Source organism: Mustela lutreola, chromosome 4, assembly GCF_030435805.1.
Source record: "Mustela lutreola isolate mMusLut2 chromosome 4, mMusLut2.pri, whole genome shotgun sequence".
In the NCBI taxonomy this organism is placed as follows: domain Eukaryota; kingdom Metazoa; phylum Chordata; class Mammalia; order Carnivora; family Mustelidae; genus Mustela; species Mustela lutreola.
Window position 1 is genome coordinate 197,123,627 of NC_081293.1, and position 22,674 is coordinate 197,146,300.

Genomic DNA, 22,674 nt, shown 5'->3' on the forward strand with positions numbered 1-22,674 from the left:
ACGTGTGTGTATGGGGCGTGTGTGCCCAGGAGAGTCGCAACCCCGCGGAGCATAATTTCTGGCCTCAATTACCCAGGTTTGCTTTTGAGGAGCAGCTGAGAGTTTCCGGTTACAAGCTGGACGCACGCCTGTCCCCTGAGATGTGGCCTCTCCCCGCCGCCCTATCTCATGGCACGAGACTCCCACATACCCACACCTTCCCCCAGTCCCACGCTTTCTCAAGGAAGGGTGTCGGGAAGCGACCAGCAGGAGGTGGGACGTCCTGGTGGCAGGTGGGACCACCTCGCGGGCTCGCCCCTGGTGGCAGGTGGGACCCTGCGGGCTCCAGCTAAGGAGGCCGGGGAAATCTCGGCTGTGGAAAGGTGACTTGTCCCCTCACAGGCGTCCCGAGCCAGCACAACACTTGCGTCTCTGCGGAGGGTCGGTACCTCGCTCCTGCCCTGTGGGTGCACAGCTCTGACTGCAGGTGGGCAGGCGCCCAGACCCCTGGTCATACCGGACACTCCCTCGGGAGTCTAAGACGGCCACCGCAAGTTACATAAATGGTGTCAAATTGATCTGATTAGCAAAGGAATTTTCATGGCTCAGCTCAGACCCAAATTCAATAAGGAAAGGAAAAATTCAAACGTTTTTGAGAAGGAGGGGGTGGGAAATTTCAATGACAACATGGAAAGGGGAGGTTTAAAAATACCCTGCACTCCGTCTTCACAACCCCCTCTGGTTGACCGTCAGGTACTAATTAGGCCACTTCCTCTGGAATTTGTTCCCATCAGTAGGAGCTGTGGCCTCCGTCGCTTTTCCCTGGGCCTCGCAGTGGGCAGTGCGCTGCCCGGGTCCCCAAGGGGGGCGTCCAGGCACAATCAATGTGTTGGTGGGGCCTCCCTTCCCCAACCTCTGCCTGCAGACCCCCCACATGCAGCCCATGTCATGCCTGAAACACAAGCGTCCGGGGACCCCCATCCTCTGTGCTCCTGATGACCTCAGACGCGTCTGCACGTAGGGAACCTAAGTTCCTCCAGCGGCAGGGGCCACACGGCCCTCCCTCTCTGTCCCCGGAGCACCTCCCCCCACCACACTGACCTGTTCACGATGGACGTGTGTCCTCGGAAGACCTGCAGACACTGCCCGGTGCGCACGTCCCACTTTCTGATGGTGCGGTCAGCGCTGCATGTGAAGGCAGCCTCGTCCTCCAGCTGGCAGAAGGTCACGTAGCTCTCGTGCCCTGTGGACGGGGTGGGGGGGGACACGTGAGCGCAGGGCATGGCAGCTTTTGTCTCCCTTCTGCGAAGAAAGCAGGGCTGGGGCGTGTTTGAGACGAGCTCAGGATCACCAGCCCTTTGGAGGGGCGACTTGGTCTGGGAGGCTCAGGAGCTGCGGGCTGCCGGGAGAAATTCAGGGGGCCCCTCTCTCTGCCCCCCCAGATCCTTTTGTTCTCTCTTTTCCTACTCTCTCTCCTTCCTCTTCCTCCTCTGCCTTCTTCAGCAGTCTGTCTCCAGACTCCCGCTGTTTGTATGCACTCAGTGGCTGAACAAAGCCACTGTCACTGTCACCGAGGCAAGAAGTATAGAGGCCCAGGGCCTTGGCCTTCGGGGCCAGAGGCCCGGCCTAGGTCTTGGTGCTGCCACTGAGTCACCTCTGCACACCCCCATCTCCTGGTCCCCGCCTCGTGGGGCCGGCGCGCAGATTGGGTGAATGCCGGACGGTGGCTGTTTGCGGCCCGGTGATGCAGGGTCCAAGCGGGGCCTGTGAGGGGAGGGGAGAAAAGCCAGGGGGAGAAGACGGCCCACGCCAAAGCAGGAGAGGGCCCCGCAGGCCAGAATTCAGGTGTTTGGCGGAAACGGTGGAGAAGGCTCAGGCAGAGGGAGGGTGGAGGTCTAGGGACAGATTGAGGGCCACACGGAGCCGCGGCTCGGCCAAACGCACCTGCTCGCCCACCTTGTCGGGGCGATGATGGGTGGTTTGACTTCCGGCCTGGCTTATAAAGCAGCCCCGGAAGGACTCAGCTCCCAGTCAGAGCAGGGCCTGTCCTCGGGCGCCGGGCTCTGTCTCAGGGCCGGCCGGCTGGCCCGCTCAGCGGAGCCTGTGACTTTGATCTTGGGGTTGTGAGCTGGAGCCCCATGTTGGCTACAGAGTCTACTTAAAAAACAACAACAAAATCCCTTAAAGTCCTGCATGATAAAATCTCAATCTGTTTAGAATATAAAATCAGCATTTATGGGTCAGACAGACCCATATATGCAAAGATTCTCTCTATGCCTGGACTAGTTCTATACCTGCACGAACGCCTATGTATGTTAAAAAAACATGTTTCCACCTCAGATAACTTTTTTTTTTTTTTTTTTTAAGATTTTATTTATTTATTTGACAGACAGAGATCACAGTTAGGCAGAGAGGCAGGCAGAGAGAGAGGAGGAAGCAGGCTCCCTGCTGAGCAGAGCCCAATGCGAGGCTTGATCCCAGAACCCTGGGATCATGACCTGAGCCGAAGGCAGAGGCTTTAACCCACTGAGCCACCCAGGCGCCCCAACTCTTTTTTTTTTTTTTTAATTTTATTTATCCATTTGACAGAGAGAGATAGAGAGAGCACAAGCAGAGAGGCAGGCAGAGAGACGGGGGAAGTAAGCTTCCACTGAGCAGGGAGCCTACTGCAGGACTGGATCCCGGGACCTTAGGATAATGACCTGAGCTGAAGGCAGACGGTTAACTGACCGAGCCACCCAGACACCCCGATAACAACCTTTTATTCCCCCTGATAACGAGTCCTGATAGCAAACTGAAGCTGAGTATATTTGAAAAGAATCCAGAAACCAGGGGTGCCTAGGAGGCTCAGTCGGTTAAGCAACTGCCTTCGGCTCTGGTCATGGTGCTGGAGTCCCAGGATCCCAGGGAGTCCCGCATCGGGCTCCCAGCTCCACAGCAGGTCTGCTTCTCCCTCTGACATTCTCTCCTCTCATGCTCTCTCTCTCAAATAAATAAAATCTTAAAAAAAAAAAAAAAAAAAAGGATCCAGCAACCAGAAAATCAATAGAATCAAAGGAATGTTATATGTAAGATCCATTTCACAGATGAAGAAATTGATTAATTCAAATATCTACATGTGTGGGATATATTAATTACGTTAAAGATTGCGACTGAATTTTAAAATTCTGTCTAGATGTCTGGTATCAGACAAGGATTTTTTTTTTTTTTTGAAAGCTTTTATTTATTTATTTAACAGAGGGAAAGAGTGCATAAGCAGAGTAGGCAGCAGAGGGAGAGGGGGAAGCAGGGTCCCCACCAAGCAGGGAGCCCGATGTGGGGCTCAATCCAAGGACCCCAGGATCACGAAGAGCTGAAAGCAGACGCTTAACTGGCTGAGTCACCCAGGCACCCCCAGACAGGGATTTAGAATTTTCTGGGCAGTTTCCGGCTGATGGGCACTTTTTGGCCCTGGGGTTTTAGCTCAGTTACTCTTGGAAGAACCCAACTCCCTGTGTTCTAAGAAAGAGAATTTTTTTAAAAAAAGAAGGAAGGAAGACATGTTTTCCAGTCTCCTTGGAGAGCATGTACCAGGCCTCTAAGAAAACAAAGTTTGTGCGAAGTAAGTAAACACTGGGAGATGATGCAGATCAGGTTTCCTTAAAATACACGTCAGTTGAAAAGTCGAGGGCAAAATGTTTGGCAAAACACAGCCCAGCTTTTTGCCAATTCCCAAATGTTTATGAAATATTTTAAGATTGTCAACAAACTACCCTGAAACCAGAGCTGCCATGGGGGTGCCCAGCGGCGTCTGAGGAGGCCCCTGGCTTCCAGGGTTGGAAGGTGGCCCAGCACCCCGAGGGCAGTGGGGTGCAGCAGAGGCGGCCCTGCCCACAGACCCCCCCACCACCCTGCAGTCATCCTCCGGGGGCAGGGCTGCACCATCAGGGGTCAGCCAAGCCAGGAGAGGCATCCGCAAGGGCATGGGCCGCCTCCTGGCTGATTCTGTCCCGTCTTGACAGTCCGACAGCAGGAAGGCGACCTGCCGTGTGCGTATATAAGGCCAAGAAAAGTGCTGGAAAGCCGAGTGACCAGTAAGCCATGGCACCCGTCCTCAGCGAAGCCACAGCCACTAGCCCAGGGATGTGGACCAACTGCATGACCCATGCAAGTAGGGGGAACGATGTATACGATACAAATATAAATACCTGTAGGGACACTGGGGGGGCAGTGTCCCTACAGGTATTGGGTATTGGCAGTGGGTTAAGGGGTGACTCGGTTTCAGCTCACGTTGTGATTTCAGGATCGAGGGATCGAGCCTCACGTCAGGCTCGGTGCTGAGCATGGAGTCTGCTTGGGATTCTCTCTCCCCCGCCCCTCCCCCACCCCTCTCTAAAATAAATAAAACTTTAAATATATATACATACAGAGAGACGTGTATATAAATACCTATAAACAAAGACGTGAAGAGTCAATAATGAAAAGAATTTTTTAAATGTAAAAAAAAAAAATCCCATCTCTGAAGCTGGGCCAGGCTGACCCTCTGCCCCTCAGGGGCCAGCTCGGAGCTCGTTGAGATTCTGTGCAGCGGTCAAGGGCCTCCCAGGGACAGGCCCCTTCCTCTGCATGCCGGGCAGCGACTCCGCGTCTGAAAACCCACGCTGAACGAGCCCCAGCTCAGAGCCCAGCCGGCAGAGGCTGCAGAGCGTGTCCCTGACCGCAGTCCGCAGACCGTGCGACAGGGTCCACTGCACACAGCCGACAGGGTCCCCTGGGGAGGGACGGATGAGGGAGGCTGGGGACAAGGGGGGGGCCTATCCCGTCTGCAGGGACCACAGCACCACCACCATGAGCTGCTGGAATTGGGTAGAATAAGCAAAAAAGCCCAACTAAAAATAAACATTTTTAAAGGGAGAAAGAATGCAGATAAGATGCAGTTACTATGTTCAAAAGGACATGCTGAGGCTCAAGGTTTTCTGCCAAGTCGGCCCTCCCCGCCTCCCCGGCCGCACACCCTGGGACTCGCTAGAAGCTGGGGGTCGAAGTGCCCCTCCACGTGCCGGAGGAGCCACTGGGCCACGGGCCTCCTGGGGTCTGCGGCCGCAGAGGGGGTCTGCCGTGGGCACCGGCCACGCTGGAACACTCGTTCCACTACCTTGGCATGAAGAGCGGGGCCTCCTCTCCCTCTGCTGCCCCTCTCCTCTCCTCCGGCCTGCTCCCTGCGGCGCCCCCACTCCCTGGGGGCTCCCTGACACCCCCCCCCCACCCCGCCTGCAGGGTTCAGACAGCTGGGAGCCCCACAGGAGACCTGGGTCAGGATCTGCTGGCCCACAGCCATTAAAACCTCAAACCTCGGTCACCCTTCCCTGGAGGGAGGCCTCTCCACAGCCATTTCCGGGCTGCCGGGAAGGCTCCAGGCCCGGCTCCTCCAGGTCTGGGAGCCCTGAGATCCCTGTGGGTACCAGCCACGGATCCGGGGGATCCCCTACACCGTGCCCACCTTTGGAAAGGGTCTTTTTTTTTTTTTTTTTTTTATCAAACTGGCCTTTAGCTACTGTGTTGAGGTGCCATTTTTGTTTCCTGCCTGATGGAAGTACATCTGGGTGTGTGACGTCAGCAAGCCACAGCAGCGAAGGCTACATGTCCCTGGCGTGGAAGGTGTGGCTGGAATTGTGTCTGACAAAGCCCTGGGAGACTCAGCCAGGACAGGCTGGTGCTCCTGTGGCTGGGGCCACCGCAGGGCCTGTCTTTCCAGTCTTGCTCCTCTCAGCCCACACTCTCCACCAGGCAGCTCTCCGGCCTCCTTCTGTGACCTCCTCAGTGGGCACCCACGGGGAGCTCACTACCTGCGGATGCTGGCCGCTGGAGAGCTGAAGAAGGAATTACTGACCTGTGCTTCCGTCAGCCACATCCATGCTTACAACAAACTGCATTTTGGGGCGCCTGGGTGGCTCAGTGGGTTAAGCCGCTGCCTTCGGCTCAGGTCATGATCTCAGGGTCCTGGGATCGAGTCCCGCATCGGGCTCTCTGCTCGGCAGGGAGCCTGCTTCCTCCTCTCTCTGCCTGCCTCTCTGCCTACTTGTGATCTCTCTCTGTCAAATAAATAAATAAAATCTTTAAAAAAAAAAAAAAAAAAAAAAAAAAAACAAACTGCATTTTGGAGTGCTTAGGGGGCTCAGTCGGTTAAGCGATTGCCTTTGGCTCAGGTCATGATTCCAGGATCCTGGGATCGAATCAGGAAATCTGCTTGCCCCTTTCTTTCCCTGTCTCTTCCCTGGCTTATGTGCATTTTCTCTCTCTCTCAAATAAATAAATAAAATCTTTGAAAAAAAAAAAAACAAAACAAAAAACGTAGGAGATGACTCAGCAAGCCCACTTCTGTGTCTCTACAAAAGAAACGGAAAACAGGGCTTGGAAGAGGTATTTGCACACCCAAGCTCATGGCGGCACTTCTCAGCACATCATGTGGAAGAAACCCAAGTATCTGCGGACAGATGAATGGGCAAAAAGAGGCAGACAGCAGACCAGTAAGCGGCCTTCCCAAGGAAGGAAATCCTGACAGCCACGACAGCTGGGATGAACCTTGAGGACATCCTGCTAAGTGACGTGAGCCTGTACGAGGTCCCCAGAGCGGTCAGATTCAGAGGCAGAACGCAGGATGGTGGGCGCCAAGGCCTGGGGTGGGAGAAAGGGGGTTATTGTTCGAAGTGGACACCGTCTCAGTTTTCCGGGATGGACAAGTTCTAGAGATGGGTCCTGGTAATGGCAGAAGGTCATCAACGTTTACTGTCTTCAAACGGTACACTTAAAACTGGTTAAGATGGCCATTTGGATGCTACATGTTTTCTATTAGAGTTAATATCGTCCTGGAGCAAGAGGGAGGAGCTCAGAGCCTCCTGAGCCTCTCTGCCTGCGGAAACACGGGAGGACTCGTTAGCCCTTCCCAGCCTTGAATGGTGGAATCAGGCCTCAGGAGCAAAGGATGGAGAGTTTGGGGCTGGCCGGGCGCCGCGTCAAGGAGATGCTCTGGCTCAGGCTGGGCTTGTGGATGTGAGCCTGGAGGACAAGGTCACTCACAGGAGCCAGGAGCTCTTTACTGACCGGTTTTCCCACCCCCTCATAACCTCGTAAGACCGGATGACTATTTTATCATCCCAATTCACAGATAAAGAAACTAAGGCGTGAGAACTTAAGTAATGAGATTTGAGCCCAAGCCGCCCAGCTCCAGAGCCCGGGCTCACGACTAGTAATGGCCTGTCCTGCCTCCCTGCCCCCTCCCCGTGGCGGGTAGGGGTCAGGGGTCATCGGGACCAACAGGCACCAGCAGGCTTCCAGCAAACAGGAGGTGCCGGTTGTTCACACGGAACTGAAAACAAACAGCTCCCCACCATGCCGGGAGACGCCGCTAGAAGACAAGGACGCTTGTGGCACAGCCGCGGTGGGCTGGAACCTTCAGGCCGGTGCCTTACGACATGGGAACAGCTCAGGATGGGGACGGTCATCTTGGGACATGCTGCTTATCTCACTGAGCCAGCGGAGTGCGCTGAATGACTGGTACCCAAGGAATAAGGAAAAAAGGGGGAGGGGTTAACTCCATTAAATGCGACTCTTCTCTTTACAGAGTAATTGGGCCGTAAGCCTACACATGAAAGCCAGTCCCACGGACTGAAAAAAGAAAGCCCCCGAGGGAGGGAAGCTGGGGGGCCCTGGTGACTCAGCCTGCTCCCCAGGACCAAGGGTGACAACTTGGCCACGGAGACACCGCCCACAAGGGCTGTTCTTCCTTTACTGCACATCAACTTTCAAAATGCTGCAAGATTCACAGAAAAGCCTTGGGTCCCCCTAACTGCCTCTGGCCCCCTGGGGGAGCTGAGCAGAGCAAGAAGCTCCAGGGCAGAAGGAGAATGCCCGGCAGGAGCTGCACACACCGGCCACGCTGCCCCAGAAATCCAGGCTTGGCCCCCTGCCAACAGGCTCTTCTCCAGAACCTTCTTAGGGGCCCAGAGCTGCAGCAGGCGCTGGCACTCACCCCAATCTGGCAGTTTCCACAACAGGAGTAGAAAGAGCCTGGAGTGGGGGGTCAGGAGAGCCCCACAGATCTGTAGGTTGTCCTGATGCAAGCCGGAGCCACACAGAGGGGGCAAAGCTGTCCATGCAATCCCTCAGTGTGACCTCAGCCAAGTCCCATAACAGCTCCCGTCTCAGGGCGTGCAGACAACAGAACCTACCTCACAGGCCAGGTTATCTAGAAAACACTTCGAACACTCCGTGTGCCAGTAAAGAGATCTGTGCCTGCCTAGTCCCGTCTATAGACCCGTGTCGGCTCTACCCACATCACAGTTTTGAGCATTAATTATAATGGATAAAGAAGTAAGTGTATTGAGGGATATTAATAAAATACAGGATATTAAACAAATGCTAAGACACTGGTTATTATTTCACTAATACAAACAAATCTTATTGGGGGCAGAGCTGGCAAGACCTTGCTTTCCTTGGGGGCCACGCAAGGAGTATCTCATGCCCCAAAAGACTCTTTTTCAAGTTGAGTGTAATAGTGCGATTTCCGGATAAGGAAAGGTAACTCCTGTCAACCCTTACAGCTGCAGAAGCAATTCTGACAGACACAAGCAGCAAGGATTCATCTGATAGTTTTCCTTGGAGCGGGACGGCTCTCAAGCAGGCCACCAGAGGGGCAGGCACCGCCTCACCAGGACATGGGGGTTGGTGTCCTGAGGGGACAAGCCATTGTGAGGGCCACCAAAATGGGTGGGAGGGGGAGTTGCCAGGCATGAGCTGGGAGGTGATGGCGGAGCAGGGCTGGACAGGAGGGTGGGCTCTGGAGAGACCCTGGGTACAGAGTCCCATGCCCACCTGGAACCACCCTGGAAGAGCGGGGAGCTTGACTGGGGGGGTCACCCACCTTCGAACTAGGCTCCCACACTGGACACCAGGCCCGGGAGCTCCCTGGGGTCAGGGTGCATCAGATCCAGCCAAAAGCTTGTTAGAAACGCGAATTCTGGAGTCGTACACCAGGGCCCTCACTGGAACTGGGACCTGGGAATTCATGTTTCTGAAAGCCCGCCAGATGAGTCTTATGTTTGGAAAAGCACTACAACTGGATTATAAATTTTGGGCAGATCTTAGATCTCCCAGCCTCACTTCAGTGCCTGTCAATCTGTGTGACATTGGGGGTGACTTTGGGGGTGGCCAGAGGAATATGTGTTAGTTTGTAACTGACTCTGCTTTATCACCCCCGGCCGCAAGTAACGGCCAATCCAAATGCATCTCTGGGCTGTGAGATATCCACCATAACTGCTTTTATTTAAAAGCAATAGGGTCGGGGTGCCTGGTGGCTCCAGTGTCTGCCTTGGCCCAGGTCATAATCCCAGACTCCCTGCTCAGTGGGGAGCCTGCTTCTCTTCTCCTCCCCTTGCTTGTGCTCTCTTTCTGTCAAATAAGTAAATAAAATATTTTTAAAAAATAAAAAACAAAACCAATCGAGTCCGTATCAGCCAATAGTGAAGCTGATTTGTACTCCCTGTGCCTACAGGACTTGGAAGGCCTGGGGAGGCCACCCAGGATTTGCTGATTGTGGTGGAAAAAAACCAGGCGGTGATAAATAACCATGTGCAGAACCTTGTGCTCCAAGGGGCTGTACCCGCTGCTCAGGGGACACCAGGGGTTGAGCTGGAGCAGGGACTCACAGCCCTGGCCTGCAGACATGTGACAGGGGCCCAGGGTATGAAAGCCATCCACCTCCAGTGACAATACACAAATATAAACCCGTATGTAGGCACTTGTGAAACTTTCATAAAACGGTATGTATGTCGGATGGCCTGGGTGGTTCAGCCTGCCTTTAGCTCAGGTCATGATCCCAGAGTCCTGGGATGGAGCCCCACATCCGGCTCCCTGCTCGGCTGGGAAGCCTGCTTCTCCCTCTCCCGCTCCCCCTGCTTGTGTTCCCTCTCTGGCTGTCTATCAAATAAATAAATAAAATCTAAAACAAACAAACAAACAAACCCCAAACAGTATGTACTCCTACTGTGTGTGCCTCCTGCCATGCATTGTTTCCAGATATACTAAATTGGTTTAACAACCCCTTTTTGAGAAACTTTGATCCACCCCCCCCCCCAGCCCCTTCATTTTCCAGCAGAAGAAACAGGCAGGCACAAGAGAGCAGAGCAGAAAGGCTCTGCTTTTTAATGGGGAAGGGGGCGTTCAGATTTCAACTCAACCCCCCACAGGCTGTGTGACAACTTACTTCCTGCCTCAGTTTCCCTGTCTGCACGACTGGGCTAACAGCAGTGTGAAGACCGGGCACGGCCGGCCGTGCTCGGTGCCGCCCGCACCTCGCAAGCGCCGGTGGTGACAATGGCTCCTGGAGGAAATGTCCGGCCGAAGGCCACTCGGGCAGCGAGAGACGGGGGAAGGCGCTGCCTAGCGCGGGGAGTGCGCGGAGGTGCGGTTCCGGGGGAGTCTTAAGGCCGCTGTGACTGCAGTGATTTCCTGCACCGGGCGGACAGGTGAGGGGAGACCCCTGCAGCCGGGGCACCCCGGCCCCGCGGGCTCCGCACCCCACCCCGCGCGCGCTCGGCCGCTCGCACGCTGGGTCCCCACGAGCGCTCCCCCACGAGGGCCCCGCCGTGGGCGGGGTTGGGCTCTAGGGCAGGGGCCGGCGGGCCGCAGGGCTGAGGTGTGCGGCGGCCGAGCGGACCGCGGGGACGGCGGGAGGGTGTACCTTGCAGGAGCGCGCAGCACTGGCCGTCCGCGGTGCTCCAGAGCCGGGCCGTGCCGTCCTCGCTGCCCGTCAGCAGGCGCTGCCCGTCCGGGCTCAGGCTGAGCCAGTTGATGCCCCCGCGGTGGTCGGCGCAGACCCTCAGGGCCGACCCTCCGCCCCCCATGCGGCCGGCCGGGCGGGAGACGAGGAGGCTGCGCCCCGCTACGGAGGGGCGCCCCGGCATCCGCGCGGCGGCTCTCGGCGGCGGCGTCCCGCGGCCATGACCCTGCGGGGCACGGGGTGCGGCGGAGGTGAGGCGGGGGCCCTCGCTCCCGCGCCGCCCGCGCCGCCTCCGGACCCGCGGACCGAGCGGGGGGTAGGGGGAGGCGCTGCGGGGGGCGGCCCGCGGGGACCTCCCGCTCCCGCAGTGGAGGAGACCCGGCCCGTCGCCGCCGGCTTCCTCCCTTCCCCACGCCCCACCTGAGCGGGCCCGTGCTCGGAGCCGGGACCCCCGGGCAGAGGCGTCTCCCCGCGCGCTGGAAGGCTCGGGCCTCGTCGCGGGGCCCGGCGGCGGGGGGACCCCGGCAAGCAGAGCGCCCTGCGGCCGGGCGCCGCGCGCTGGGGGCGGCGAGTGTGGAACAATACAGCCAGCCTGGCTCCTCCTCAGAGACCACCCCCCAACCTGTCCCCTCCTACTTCTCCGGCCGGCGCCCCAGCCCCCACCCCGCTGCCCCACCCCGGCACCCGGCGCTCGGGACCCTCCTCGGCGCGCGGGCACAGCGCCCTCCCCGGGGACGCCGGGAACCCGCGCACGTGCGGCTGTCCCCGCTGCCCCGTGCGGCGACCGAAGGCCGGGACGAGGCGGGGGAGGTGGACGCAGGGTCCGGTGGGGCGAGACGCGCGCGCCCCGGAGCTGACTCGGGCTGGCGGCTGCGCGCCTCGACCCGGCGAGTCTGTGCCGCTCCAGGCTCCCAGCCCTAAGGACGCTGGCAGAGAGGTTCTCGGGGGACTTTGGGGCGGCCCCCTTGTTGCAGAGCGCTCCTAGTCCGCTCTCGCTGGGAAATTACACATACGCCCCGATTCGCAAGTTGGGTGGCGGCGGGCGAGCGAGGGAAGAGCGGCGCGTTGGGGCTTCCCGGAGAGGTCAGGCTCAGGGTTGTGAGCGGCCGCGGGGTCCTAGGCGACCCGCTCCCGCTTCCTCGTGCTGGGGGTTTGGGGCCCCCACCCACTGATCCGTCTTTCGACAACCTCTCCCACCCCCATCGCATCCCAGCGCCTCTCACGGTCCACTGAGGTCTCTACAGGAATCCCACACCCCGGGTAGTGAGCCCTCCCGGAATGTCTGCTGGTTCCCATTAGAGCTGTTCCGGTGCCTGCTTCGCGGGGGGCGGGGAGGGGTAACACCCCCCACGCTGGTTCCTCCAGGTCCTAAAGGGAGCAGAGTTTCCCGAGGGGCGGGGTGGAGGGGAGGCCAGGGAACAAGGTCGCTTTGGAAAGCCAGCCCTCATCGCCACAACAGACCCTCTCCCAGTGGCTATGTCCAGACTCGCAAAGAAAACCCCATAATGGGGTCCCAAAGTACATGGGACAATTTATTCTCCCGGGGTCTAAACCAGAGAAATGCACCCTTTCCCTAATCCTGGGAATCAGCTTGCAGTTAAGTTGAAGAAGGCACCCGGTGAAGGGTGGAAGGAAGGGGGCCCTGATGCAGTGGGATTTGGATTGTGGAGGTGGCCTGAAAGGAGGCGGGAGGCGGGTGTGATCATGCCGGAGAGAGGAAGTCGGAAACTCGTGAAGTATTCTAGAGGTGTTCTCTTCGGAAACTGGGAGCCTGCGGGCAGGAATGGAGTCTGGGAGTCTGCACTATGCTAAGACAGAGCAGAGGGAGGCTGGTGACATGTGTCCAGAGATGCACCTACAGGCTGATCCCGAGTTCTTTTTAGGACCTGCGAACTTGAAGGTGCCATGGCAACATCTAGGTATGAGACCCATGGGCAGTTGGGCCATACAGGTGCTCAGAAGAAAATCCAAAGGAGACAGAAGACCCTTGCTCCAGGGGTGTCTGGTGGCTCCTTCCCTCGGGGTCCTGGTCTGATCCCTTTTACCCTCTCCGCCCCCAGGACGGGGTCCATCCAGACCTGACACAGGAAGTCCACGCAATTCATGAAGGGGAATTTCTGAGCTACCATTTGCTGTTGAAAAAAAGAAAGGGAAACGTGTTTTCCCCTCCATTCCAGGTTTCAGCCTTTACAAGGCATACGGAAGGACTGTTTGGAACCAAGAGACCTTCCCAAGCCTCCGGCCCTTTCATCGTGCAGGCAACAACCCTGTCCTTGTGGTTTCGGGCCAGCTCTGCTAACAGCTCTCGGCAAATCACTCCCTGAAACTAACCCACCCATGCCCACTGCTCCCCAGCTTCTTGCCTGCATCCGATAATGAAGAGGTAAAACCTGGTCTCTGTTTCCGCCAGCCCTGTCCTAACAGAAAGCAACGACTTACAGGGCTGGCAGAAATCTTTCCTACATATTTTCTCCTCCCCAAATACTAAACAAGAAATCCTACGCTATCGGAATCTTTATGTTATTTCACTATAATCCAGGGACAGCGATAAGACAGGCACAATTACACATTGTGTAATAACATTTAACTTTCACAGCAACTTCTCATATTAAATACTCTCTTTTTTAATCTTGCTGAGGAGGACAATGAGGCCTAGGGAGGGTAAGTACACAGTCGCTCAGTGTGTGGCACATTCAGGTCTAAATGATCTGTCTGCACAAATGCAAGCAAATCAGTAGCTTGAGAGGAGCAGGGGCCATCCCTCTGCACCTAAGACACAGAAGGCTTGTGGCAGTTTCTTTCCCTCTAATCCCACTAAATTTTCCTGGAAAGGAATCTCAGGCAAAGGTCTCGCAAGAGGGCTTTTCCCTGAATGTCCTGATGATGATCTGTGGGACCTTGCTAAGTGCATTTCTCTGTAGATGGAGACGAGCGAGCCGGCACCCCATCTCTTGCTCCCTACAGAGATCTCAGACATGCTGGCTTGTGGGCACCCTCTCGCCAGTGACTTTTATTCTCATCGGACCCAACAAGGCATCCTGGTTGGAGTGTGTGCAAGTGTGTGTGTGTGTGTGTGAGAGAGAGAGAGAGAGAGAGAGAGACTAGGAGGGACAGCCAGGGAGGCTGGTTTAGCAGCATCTGCTTTCACTCATTCCAGAAGATTTCTGCTGCCCACAAAATGATGCATTTGCTTGTCCTCTGCAAGGGTTCTGAAGCCAAGTTTAATTCGTACTGGAGTTGTTAATCCTACTATGGGTATTGTACATGAATTTTGTGTGTTTCGGAGTGAAAGCCAGGGCCGGCTGTGCCACTGTCTGCGCGCCTTTCTTTTGCTGGGAGTGGAGACGGGGAGCAAGCTGGTGTCAGTCGGGATTCTTCATGGCACAAGAAACTGAAGTCAGCAAACTTGCAGGAGAAGGGGATTTATCAGAAGGGTCTCAAGCGGGCACCTGGGTGGCTCAGTTTGGTTAAGAGACTGCCTTTGGCTCAGGTCATGGTCCCAGGGTCCTGGGATCAAGTCCCACATCAGGCTCCCAGCTCCATGGGGAGTCTGCTTCACCCTCTGACCTCCCCTCTCATGCTCTCTCTCACTTTGTCTCTCTCTCTCTCTCAAAATAAATAAATAAAAATCTTTAGAAGGGTCTCAAGCGAAGGAAGAGATGAGTATCCAGATTAGAGGAAAGAACCAGGGACATGCGGGGCTCTCAGCAGCTGGAATTCATGGAATGGGTCCATGAGATGCTGTTACGAGTTGACCTTGGCTCCAGCTTTTTTCCTGGTGTGATTTGGCACCAGATTTCACTTTCAAGGAGAGAAAAGTTAACTGCCTACATTGAGCTTAATTCCGCTGTGAGCAGCGCCCCTTGACCTCTGCCTCAGCCGCACTAGCCATGGCTCCTCAGGTCACCGCAGTCTTCCTTTTGGCTGCCCAGCGCCCACACACAAACACCCTTCTTTCCACGGTCACGGTCCCCAAACGCCCTGCTTTCCAGTGACCGCCCCATGTGAACCACGCACGCACTGCCCCATTTCCGACGCGGGACAATGCACCCGGCTCTGAAGTGACATAATAGGGTGGCCGGTCTCTGAGTCCAAGAACTCTGAGTACATTCACGTCTCAACCACATACTGTCTTAATATCCTCCAACCTGTGGACGAAATAAAATCAAACACCAAAGCCTATAGCATCTATAAACAGAAGAACGTTTTAAAGATGTATGTGACCCAGCAAGCAAAAAGAAAGGACAGAGGCTGCCATTCTTGTTTCTAGAACTGACATATGTGTCATCTGTCCCCATGACTCATTGCTGGTCCCCTAGTTTCTGGGTCCTATCTCTTCCAGGTGAGACTGTGGACACCCTAAACTTTATTCCCAATAAGTAATATATACTGAGCACTTAGAATATGCTGGAACATGTTACAAGTGCTTTATAGGTCTTATTTCATTATCCTCAGAATAACTTCTTTTTTTTTAAAGTAGGGTTTGAACTCACAACTCTGAGCCCAAGAGTTGCAGGTTCTACCAACAAGCCAGTCAGGCGCCCCTTCCTAATAACCTCTTGAAGACGTCCTATTTACATCCCCTCTTATCACAGACAAGTGGAGACACAGAGACATTAGGAAACTCTCCCAGGCTCCCCCAGCTAGCAGAGCAGAGGCTGGACTGGAGCCCAGGCCTCTGTTGGTTAAGTGTCTTCTTTGGGCTCAGGTCCCCTGCTCAGCAGGGAGTCTGCTTCTCCCTCTGCCCCTCCCCCAGCTCCTGCTGTCTGTCTCTCTCAAATAAATAAAAAAAATTTTTTTTAAAGAAGTTTAGGGGTGCCTGGGTGGCTCAGTGGGTTGAAGCCTCTGCCTTCGGCTCAGGTCATGATCTCAGGGTCCTGGGATCGAGCCCTGCATCAGGCTCTTGGCTCAGCAGGGAGCCTGCTTCCTCCTCTCTCTGCCTGCCTCTCTGCCTACTTGTGATCTCTGCCTGTCAAATAAATAAATAAAATCTTTAAAAAAAAAAAAAAAAGAAGTTTATTTATTTACCTTCCCCCTGCATCTTTATCTGAGGAAATGACCGAAGGTCCAACTTTTAAAAAACTAGCAAGAAGTTGTGGCAGGCGTCTTCCTCCAGGTGAGTGGTCCTCCCACTCCACAAAGTACCAGTTCTGGGAATTGTGCGATTCTCTCATATGCTGGCCCCAAACAGGCATCTCTTCACCTTCCTGACCCTGCAGATCAAGGGCAACTTCAGAGGATTGCTTACGGATGTAACACCAGGAGATCCCTGTTAATGACCCTGAGCCTGAGATCTTGGAAGGTGACCGGGCTCCCAGAGAACCAAGCTCCTCCACACCTGCCTTACACTCTGAGAAATGACCTACCCACCGACCTACCCACCGACCTACCCACCGTAGCTCCCAGCAGATGCTCCTCCACCCCTCCAGAAACCAGACAATTCCATCACAGCGCCTCCTATTAGCATTCCCCAGCAGCCCATAGAGACAGCCTTTTCAATTCTGGAACATCTGTCACCAGTTTATTCCTTGTGGCAAGATGGGGTGGTTGGAGTCAAATGGGTGCCCTCAGGGTGCCTGTGAGGGGTGGGTGGGTGGAACTGGGTTGCACCTGGGTGCAACTCAGCATTCCTATCTCCCACAGTCTTAGAACCCTGTTCTCTGTGTTAATGCAAGGGCTCCTAGCCAGCCTTTCTGGGTCATGTCATTGCCATCAGTTGGCATCAACCAGTCCACTAAGCTGTTAGAGCACAGACACAGTCCCCAAGTCAGTGTGTGAAACACAGGATCGTCTTCTCTGTACCCTCAATCAGATCTAGAACTGTGTTCCTCCTTCTTGGTCAAGCATCCTCAAAATCCATTCCCACCTTCTCCAGACTTCTGATGATGGAAATTTGTGAAATCCTGCAATTTCTCTGGTGTCTCTTTCCTTGCTTTGTTTCTGCATCTCTGCCTCTAGTCCGAGGCATACGAGCTGAAACCCCATCACTGGGCAGGCAGCTGTGAGGGGTTCAGCAAGAACACTGTTCACTTCTCCTTCAAGGGAAAAGCACCTTCTTCTTCTTCTTCTTCTTTTTTTTTTTTTTTTTTTTTTAAGATTTTCTTTATTTCAGAGACAGAGAAAGAGCATGAAGGGGCATGAGGGAGGGGCAGAGGGAGAAACAGACTCCCTGCTGAGCAGGGAGCCTGATGTGAGGCTTGATTCCAGAACGCTGGGATCATTCCCTGAGCTGAAGGCAGACGCTTAACTGACTGAGCCACCCAGGCGCTCCAAGGGAAAAACATTTTTCTCAGGTGAGTAGGGAGGGTTTCTAAAGATTCGATGGATTTGGGGGTTTTCCAAGTCCTCCAAATCCCCCAACCTTATGCATCCCAAGAGTTTGGGGTCTCATGCTCTCATTCTTTTCTCATTAGTACTTGAAATACACTTGAAATTTCACATGAAAGACCTGGACCATTTGTGGATTCAACTGATGTTTTCAGGTAGCAATCAACAAAATCGGTCTCTAAACTTTGTTTCCAGTGAGATCTTTAGTCTCTTCACAGAAAGTCCTGGGTTCCACCAAGCACTTTGAGATTTAATCTTGGTGTGTATCCAAATGCCCAATGCTCTAGAAACAACTCGCTCCAGTGACATTTGCATTCTGCATCACTTTAAAATTGTTTATGACAGCGACGGTACAGTCCTTCAAGACTCCACCTCAGTGACACCTCATTCCTGTTGGCCATGGCTGGAACTTGACCGTTTTCCCACTCTCTACCACGGGCGGCTTTTTCCTCCAGGATCTGTTGCCTATGGCTGCCATCAGGAAGTACCCCAAACTCAGTGGCTTAGACGACAGGAAGGTTAGCAGATTGGAGAACAACCAACAAGGCGAGGAGGCCACAGATACATACTAAGTCACGTATTTTCCCTCCTCTGAATACAGATATCACTATTAGCCCACTGGCTGCAGGGCAAAGAAGATATTCTCAAGATTTATAGAACCCTGGGGCGCCTGGGTGGCTCAGTCGGTTAAGCATCTGCCTATGGCTCAGGTCAGGATCCCAGGCTCCTGGGATGGAGTCCTGTGTCGGGCTCCCTGCTCAGCAGGGAGATTCTCTCTCTCCCTCTCCCTTTGCCCCTCCCTCTGCTTGTGCTTTCTCTAAATAAATAAATAAATAAATAAATAAATAAAATATTTTAAAAAATCTTGAAGGAAGGAAGGAAGAAAGAAAGAAAGAAAGGCAAGGGGCGCCCGGGTGGCTCAGTGGGTTAAAGCCTCTGCCTTCAGCTCAGGTCATGATCCCAGGGTCCTGGGATCGAGCCCCACATCGGGCTCTCTGCTTAGCAGGGATCCTGCTTCCTCCTCTCTCTGACTGCCTCTCTGCTTATTTGTAATCTCTGTCAAATAAATAAATAAAATCTTAAAAAAAAAAAAGAAAGGTAAAATTAATCCTGGCAAAATAAATAGGGCTTAATTTCTCTAACCTTGCTTAGCAGCTTGCTTAGCAGCTTAATGAGGTTGGAACCAGAGTCTCTCTACTTTGCTCTCATGATTACAAGAAGGCTGCCTGAGCTCCTGGCATCACATCTTCATTCCAGACAGGAAGCCAGGGAAAAGAGATATTTTATCAAGGCAGCAAAAAGCTTTTTGGAAGTCATTTTAACAGTCTTTGACTTTTATCTCTTTGCCCAGAGCTTTTTCCCATGGCTGTGTCCTGGGGCTGTGTCTGTGGAACGGAGTCAGGGGAAAGCGTAGCTGGCTTTCCCAGATGCGTTAGTGAGAACAGGCCAGGGGAGCGGACAGGGACTGTTAGCTAGTCTACATTGTCTGTCACATCTCCTTAGGTCTTTGCTGACTCGTGTTTTTCAAACTAGAGAAATATGACCCATTGGGGTCATATGGGTCTCTGACCAGCACTGTTTTAAAAGAAAATATTGACATTCAGCTCCACACAGCCATTTCAGTTGTATATAATGACCCACATACAGGTTTCATCGGAAAGAAGGGAAGGTCACTGTGGTGGGGCCAGAGGCAGGAGTCAGGAGCGTGCTCTGGGATCACACGGTTGGGGGCACTTTGCATCCTTTGCGACCATGGTGCCACTTTGGGAAGTTATGATAGTTTTTAAAATCTATTTCTTCAACTATAAAAGAGCGAGAATAACATACCCAGCTCATCACATGTACACATGGTTTAGCACAGTGTTTGGGGCATAGTAATTGCTCAATAATATTTAGTAGTTGCTCAACAAATAAATAAATAGTAATTGCTCAATAAATATTAGCTGCGTTGTGCGATTCGCGGATACTGACAATGAAGGATGGCTGGGTCCCGCTTTAACGGCCCAACTAGATTCACTGAGAATGAGCCAAACGTCCCTCTGTAAACAAGTGATGCGAAAACATTCGCCCCCACAGAAAGTTTACTTTGGCTTGATCCCATCAGCCCAGCCCTATGGGGCATTATTAGCCGAAGTCCTAGGGAACTTGTTTTCTTTGCAAGGGGGATGTGTGGAGGATGCTGCTTGTGGGTTGCAGCAAAGGTCCTGAGGACCCATGGAAGAAATTTCCCCTTGGCCCAAGTCCCAGGAACGGCTGGGCTCCTCCTGGGAAAGTGGTTTCTTTTTATCTTTTGGACCCTGCATCATGGCACCGACACTGTTCCCTGCTTGCTTGGGGCCCAGTTGGGAGGCCTGCCCTAGCAAAGAATCAGGACCATGTACCCCACGTCACATTGTGGATGCTAACGTTATCCTGGCCTCACATTTTTTTCTTCTACCTTTTTCAAAATCCCAAAGATGTCTTCACAGACTTTTTCTGTCTTATTTTTTGAAGAGGTCGGATACCCCCTGGCTTTGGTGTGCAGCCCCCTCATGTGTAAAGAGGCATTTGCATGCTCGCTCGGTTTGGGGAGGAGGGCTGCTCTCTCTGGAGGTGCCCCTCACGGTGACCAGCCTCGGGAAAGGATTTCCGCCCAGCAGCCCCTTTTGCTGGGGGGGCGGGGGTGCCTCTTCCTGCTGCCCTTTCTGTCCATGAGGTTCAGGAATCTCCAGGGTCCTGGGCGGACTGGGCCCAGCTGTGACCCCCATGCTCCCCATGTCTGGAACCCAGGGCAGCCTCCCAAATCTTCTATGGGAAATGGACACTGGAGACAACTTTCTCAGCCCCAAGTGGTTGGGCTCCCTGCTCTGAATGTTGGGGGCCCGACCAGATGGGTGAAGAGTGGATGTGGGTGTGTTTTCCTGCCGAGTGAACTCTGATCCCCAAAGAGAGCAGTCCTACACAAAGGCCAAACCCAATCTGGTTGAACTGGGACCCTCTTTCCCAGTTGATGGCTTAGTGTTCCGGGTCCCTGCCCTCTGCTCCACCCAGAGTGGCCAGGTGGTCCTGGGGGATGCTGGGGCTCACATGGACGGAGGCCTGCTCCCCCCTCCCACCCTGAGCAAGGGGCTGGTCTCAGTTTCTAGGGACCCCGGCCCCCCATGGAGCCGCTGCCAAGGACTCTTGGGGCATTTTCAATCACTGATTCCAAAGAGGGGCTTAGCCTCAGGCAGCAGGGGAGCCAAGAGCCTGTTTACAGAAATGCTCACTTTCCATGTCCAGGGTTCACAGACTGCAGTGCAAGTCCCTCCCTCCTGTGTCGGAAGGAATGTCGCCTCGTGCACTTTCCAGTCCCTCAGCATTCGGGAGCCAAAGGTGATGGAGAACAAGAGGACAACTCTCCAGGTGGGGGCGGTGGGGGCAGGGAGCACCCCAGGGTGCTCTAGAATCCGGGGAGGGTCCTTCCTATCCAAACCACCACCCCAGGGACGAGGAGCTAGACCTTTGTGTTTGTTGTGGCAAAACATAGAGAACCCAAGACTTCCCGTCCAAACCTCTTCTCCGTGTTCGGTTCCGAGGCTCGGAGCGCGTCCGTGTTCGGTTCCGAGGCTCGGAGCGCGTCCGTGTTCGGTTCCGAGGCTCAGAGCGCGTCCGTGTTCGGTTCCGAGGCTCGGAGCGCGTTCGTGTTCGGTTCCGAGGCTCGGAGCGCGTTCACGGGGCCATCCTCCCCGAACATTCCCATCTTCCCAAACTGGAGCTCCAGACCGAGTTTGGAAAAGTCTCTCATTCCGCAGGTTTTCATGGAAACCCCATAGGGTTTCTTGGGGGGGGATCCAACGTATGTATGTTGTTGGAGCAAGGACAGAGACGGGAGGCCTTCAGCAGAGACCGTGTCCCTCCGGTGAGTCCCCAAGGATGCAGGGGACAGCCGGGCCACCTGCAGGGGGTGGGGGAATGGGGCCCAGAGAACACCCCTGGGCAGGTCCCTGCAGGCTGGGAACATCTGCATCTTCAAAGGGAAAGCTTTTCTCCTGTGGTCTGACTGGGCCTGTCCCGTGGGGAGCGGGGGGCGGGCCCGGGCTGCGGGGCGGAGGGCTGGCTCGGAGAAAGTCCCTGGCCCCCAAACCGCAGCGTGGGGACAGAGGTATGTGAGGCATGTGTGACTCTCCTCAGAAGGCAGCGGGCCTCCATCTACCAGCCCCCTGGACCGACTTCAGACAAATTACAGGCCTGCCCACAAGCACTTTGGTGGGAATCTTGTTTTTCCTCTTTCCTACAGAAAGCAGATTTGCTGACAGATTAGGGAGCAGGGGGCTGGGGTGAGGGGAGGTCACCCAGGAGCACAAGCCCTTGGGGTGAAGCGTTAAATCACCCATTAATGAGGCGCCGATATTCCTCAGTGTTGGGGAGAGGGGACAAGCTCAGGAAACCTCTGGAAGGCCTGGAAGGGCTGCTAGGCCTGCCCCTCCCCCACCCCAGGCTTCTGGAGGACTGGACCCGTGGGAGGGCTTCCTCAATCAGTTCTCACGTAATCCCTGGGAAAGGGGTGCTGTGGCCATCCCCATCGCACAGCAGGGGAAACTGAGGCATGGGGCAGTCACCTGTCTGGGGTCACATCATAGGGAGTACCGGCTCTTGGGGTTCCCCCACGATGGAGCTCCTTCTCCCTGCGTCCCAGTGTACTGGGTGACCTTGCACACGAGGCTTACTTCCAAGGACCCGTATTCATACAGCGCCTTCTCATGGCTTACTTGCTTGGTTTTTACAACTGTATACAGTTGGAACAACCGATAGGTTTGCACTCACTTCACAGGGCAGGACACCAAGGCCTGAGGCTCCTTGGTTTGTGTTATGGGCTCAAATGCGTGCCCCCCAGATTCCTAGGTCCTGACTGTCAGAACCTCAGAAGGTGTAATTAAGTTAAAATGAGGTAGTTCAGGTGCACCGAATCCAAAATGTCTAGTGTCCCCGTGCACAGCAGCACGCAGAGGGAGGGCCCTGTGAAGACACGCGGGGAAGATGGCCAAGGAGACAGGCCTCCGGAGAAATCCTCCCCATGGCCCCTTGACCGTGGACTTCCAGCCTCTGGACGGTGAGGAGCCCGCAGCGGTGGTGTTCGTGAGGGCAGCCGGAGCCGCTGGGCCGCTTCACTCCCAGTTCACGCCGCGGGGGCAGAAGGCCGGTCCTGCTTCACCCCACATGCCCCGCTCCAGGGTGAGGATGCCCGCTTCCCCTCCTCCCCGTCACAGGGAGTGTGGATGAGGGCAGAGGACTGTGCTTGGAGCATGTGATTGCCACTGGGTGGGGTGACGCTTACTTTAAGGATGGTAAACCCGGCCTCAACCCGCAAACCTGTGGAGCAGGGTAGCAGGCTGGCTGGGGACAGGGAGGTCAGTCAGCTCTGGATTTGAATCCTGTCTGTGACCTCGGGAAGGTTGCTTAGACTGTCCCCCTGCTCGCAGAGGTGATGACAGGACTATTATCATCCTGGGATCAGTGTTCGTAATGAGGATCCTTGCACCTTGCAGAGCACGACGAACGCTCACTGGCCATCATCACCATCAGCAGGTAGAGGGGTGTGGGACCCTAGAAGCCTGGGGCCAGCTGGAACCCTAGACCCTCCTGTCCCAGAC

The 22,674-nt window shown here is 54.9% G+C and overlaps 1 protein-coding gene across 6 annotated transcripts in view; it reads right to left on the minus strand.

Annotated features, from left to right (window-relative positions):
* WDR86 (WD repeat domain 86) overlaps positions 1 to 12,044 on the minus strand; it is a 31,463-nt gene extending 19,419 nt beyond the window's left edge. Inside the window, exons 1-3 of one of the 6 annotated variants that reach the window (XR_009353039.1) lie at positions 11,156 to 11,325; positions 10,697 to 10,961; positions 1,081 to 1,222 (exon numbers count right to left, since the gene is read on the minus strand). Coding sequence is in view for 5 of the 6 variants with exons in the window: in XM_059172292.1 (XP_059028275.1) it covers positions 1,081 to 1,222; positions 10,697 to 10,919 (365 nt within the window). In the remaining variant the exon portion in view is untranslated. Of the gene's footprint in view, positions 1 to 1,080; positions 1,223 to 10,696; positions 10,962 to 11,155; positions 11,347 to 11,958 lie in introns of those variants that run through there. The other 5 variants (XM_059172292.1, XM_059172291.1, XM_059172294.1 and 2 more) reach the window with 5 other exon arrangements.
* Positions 12,045 to 22,674: the final 10,630 nt, after the last annotated feature.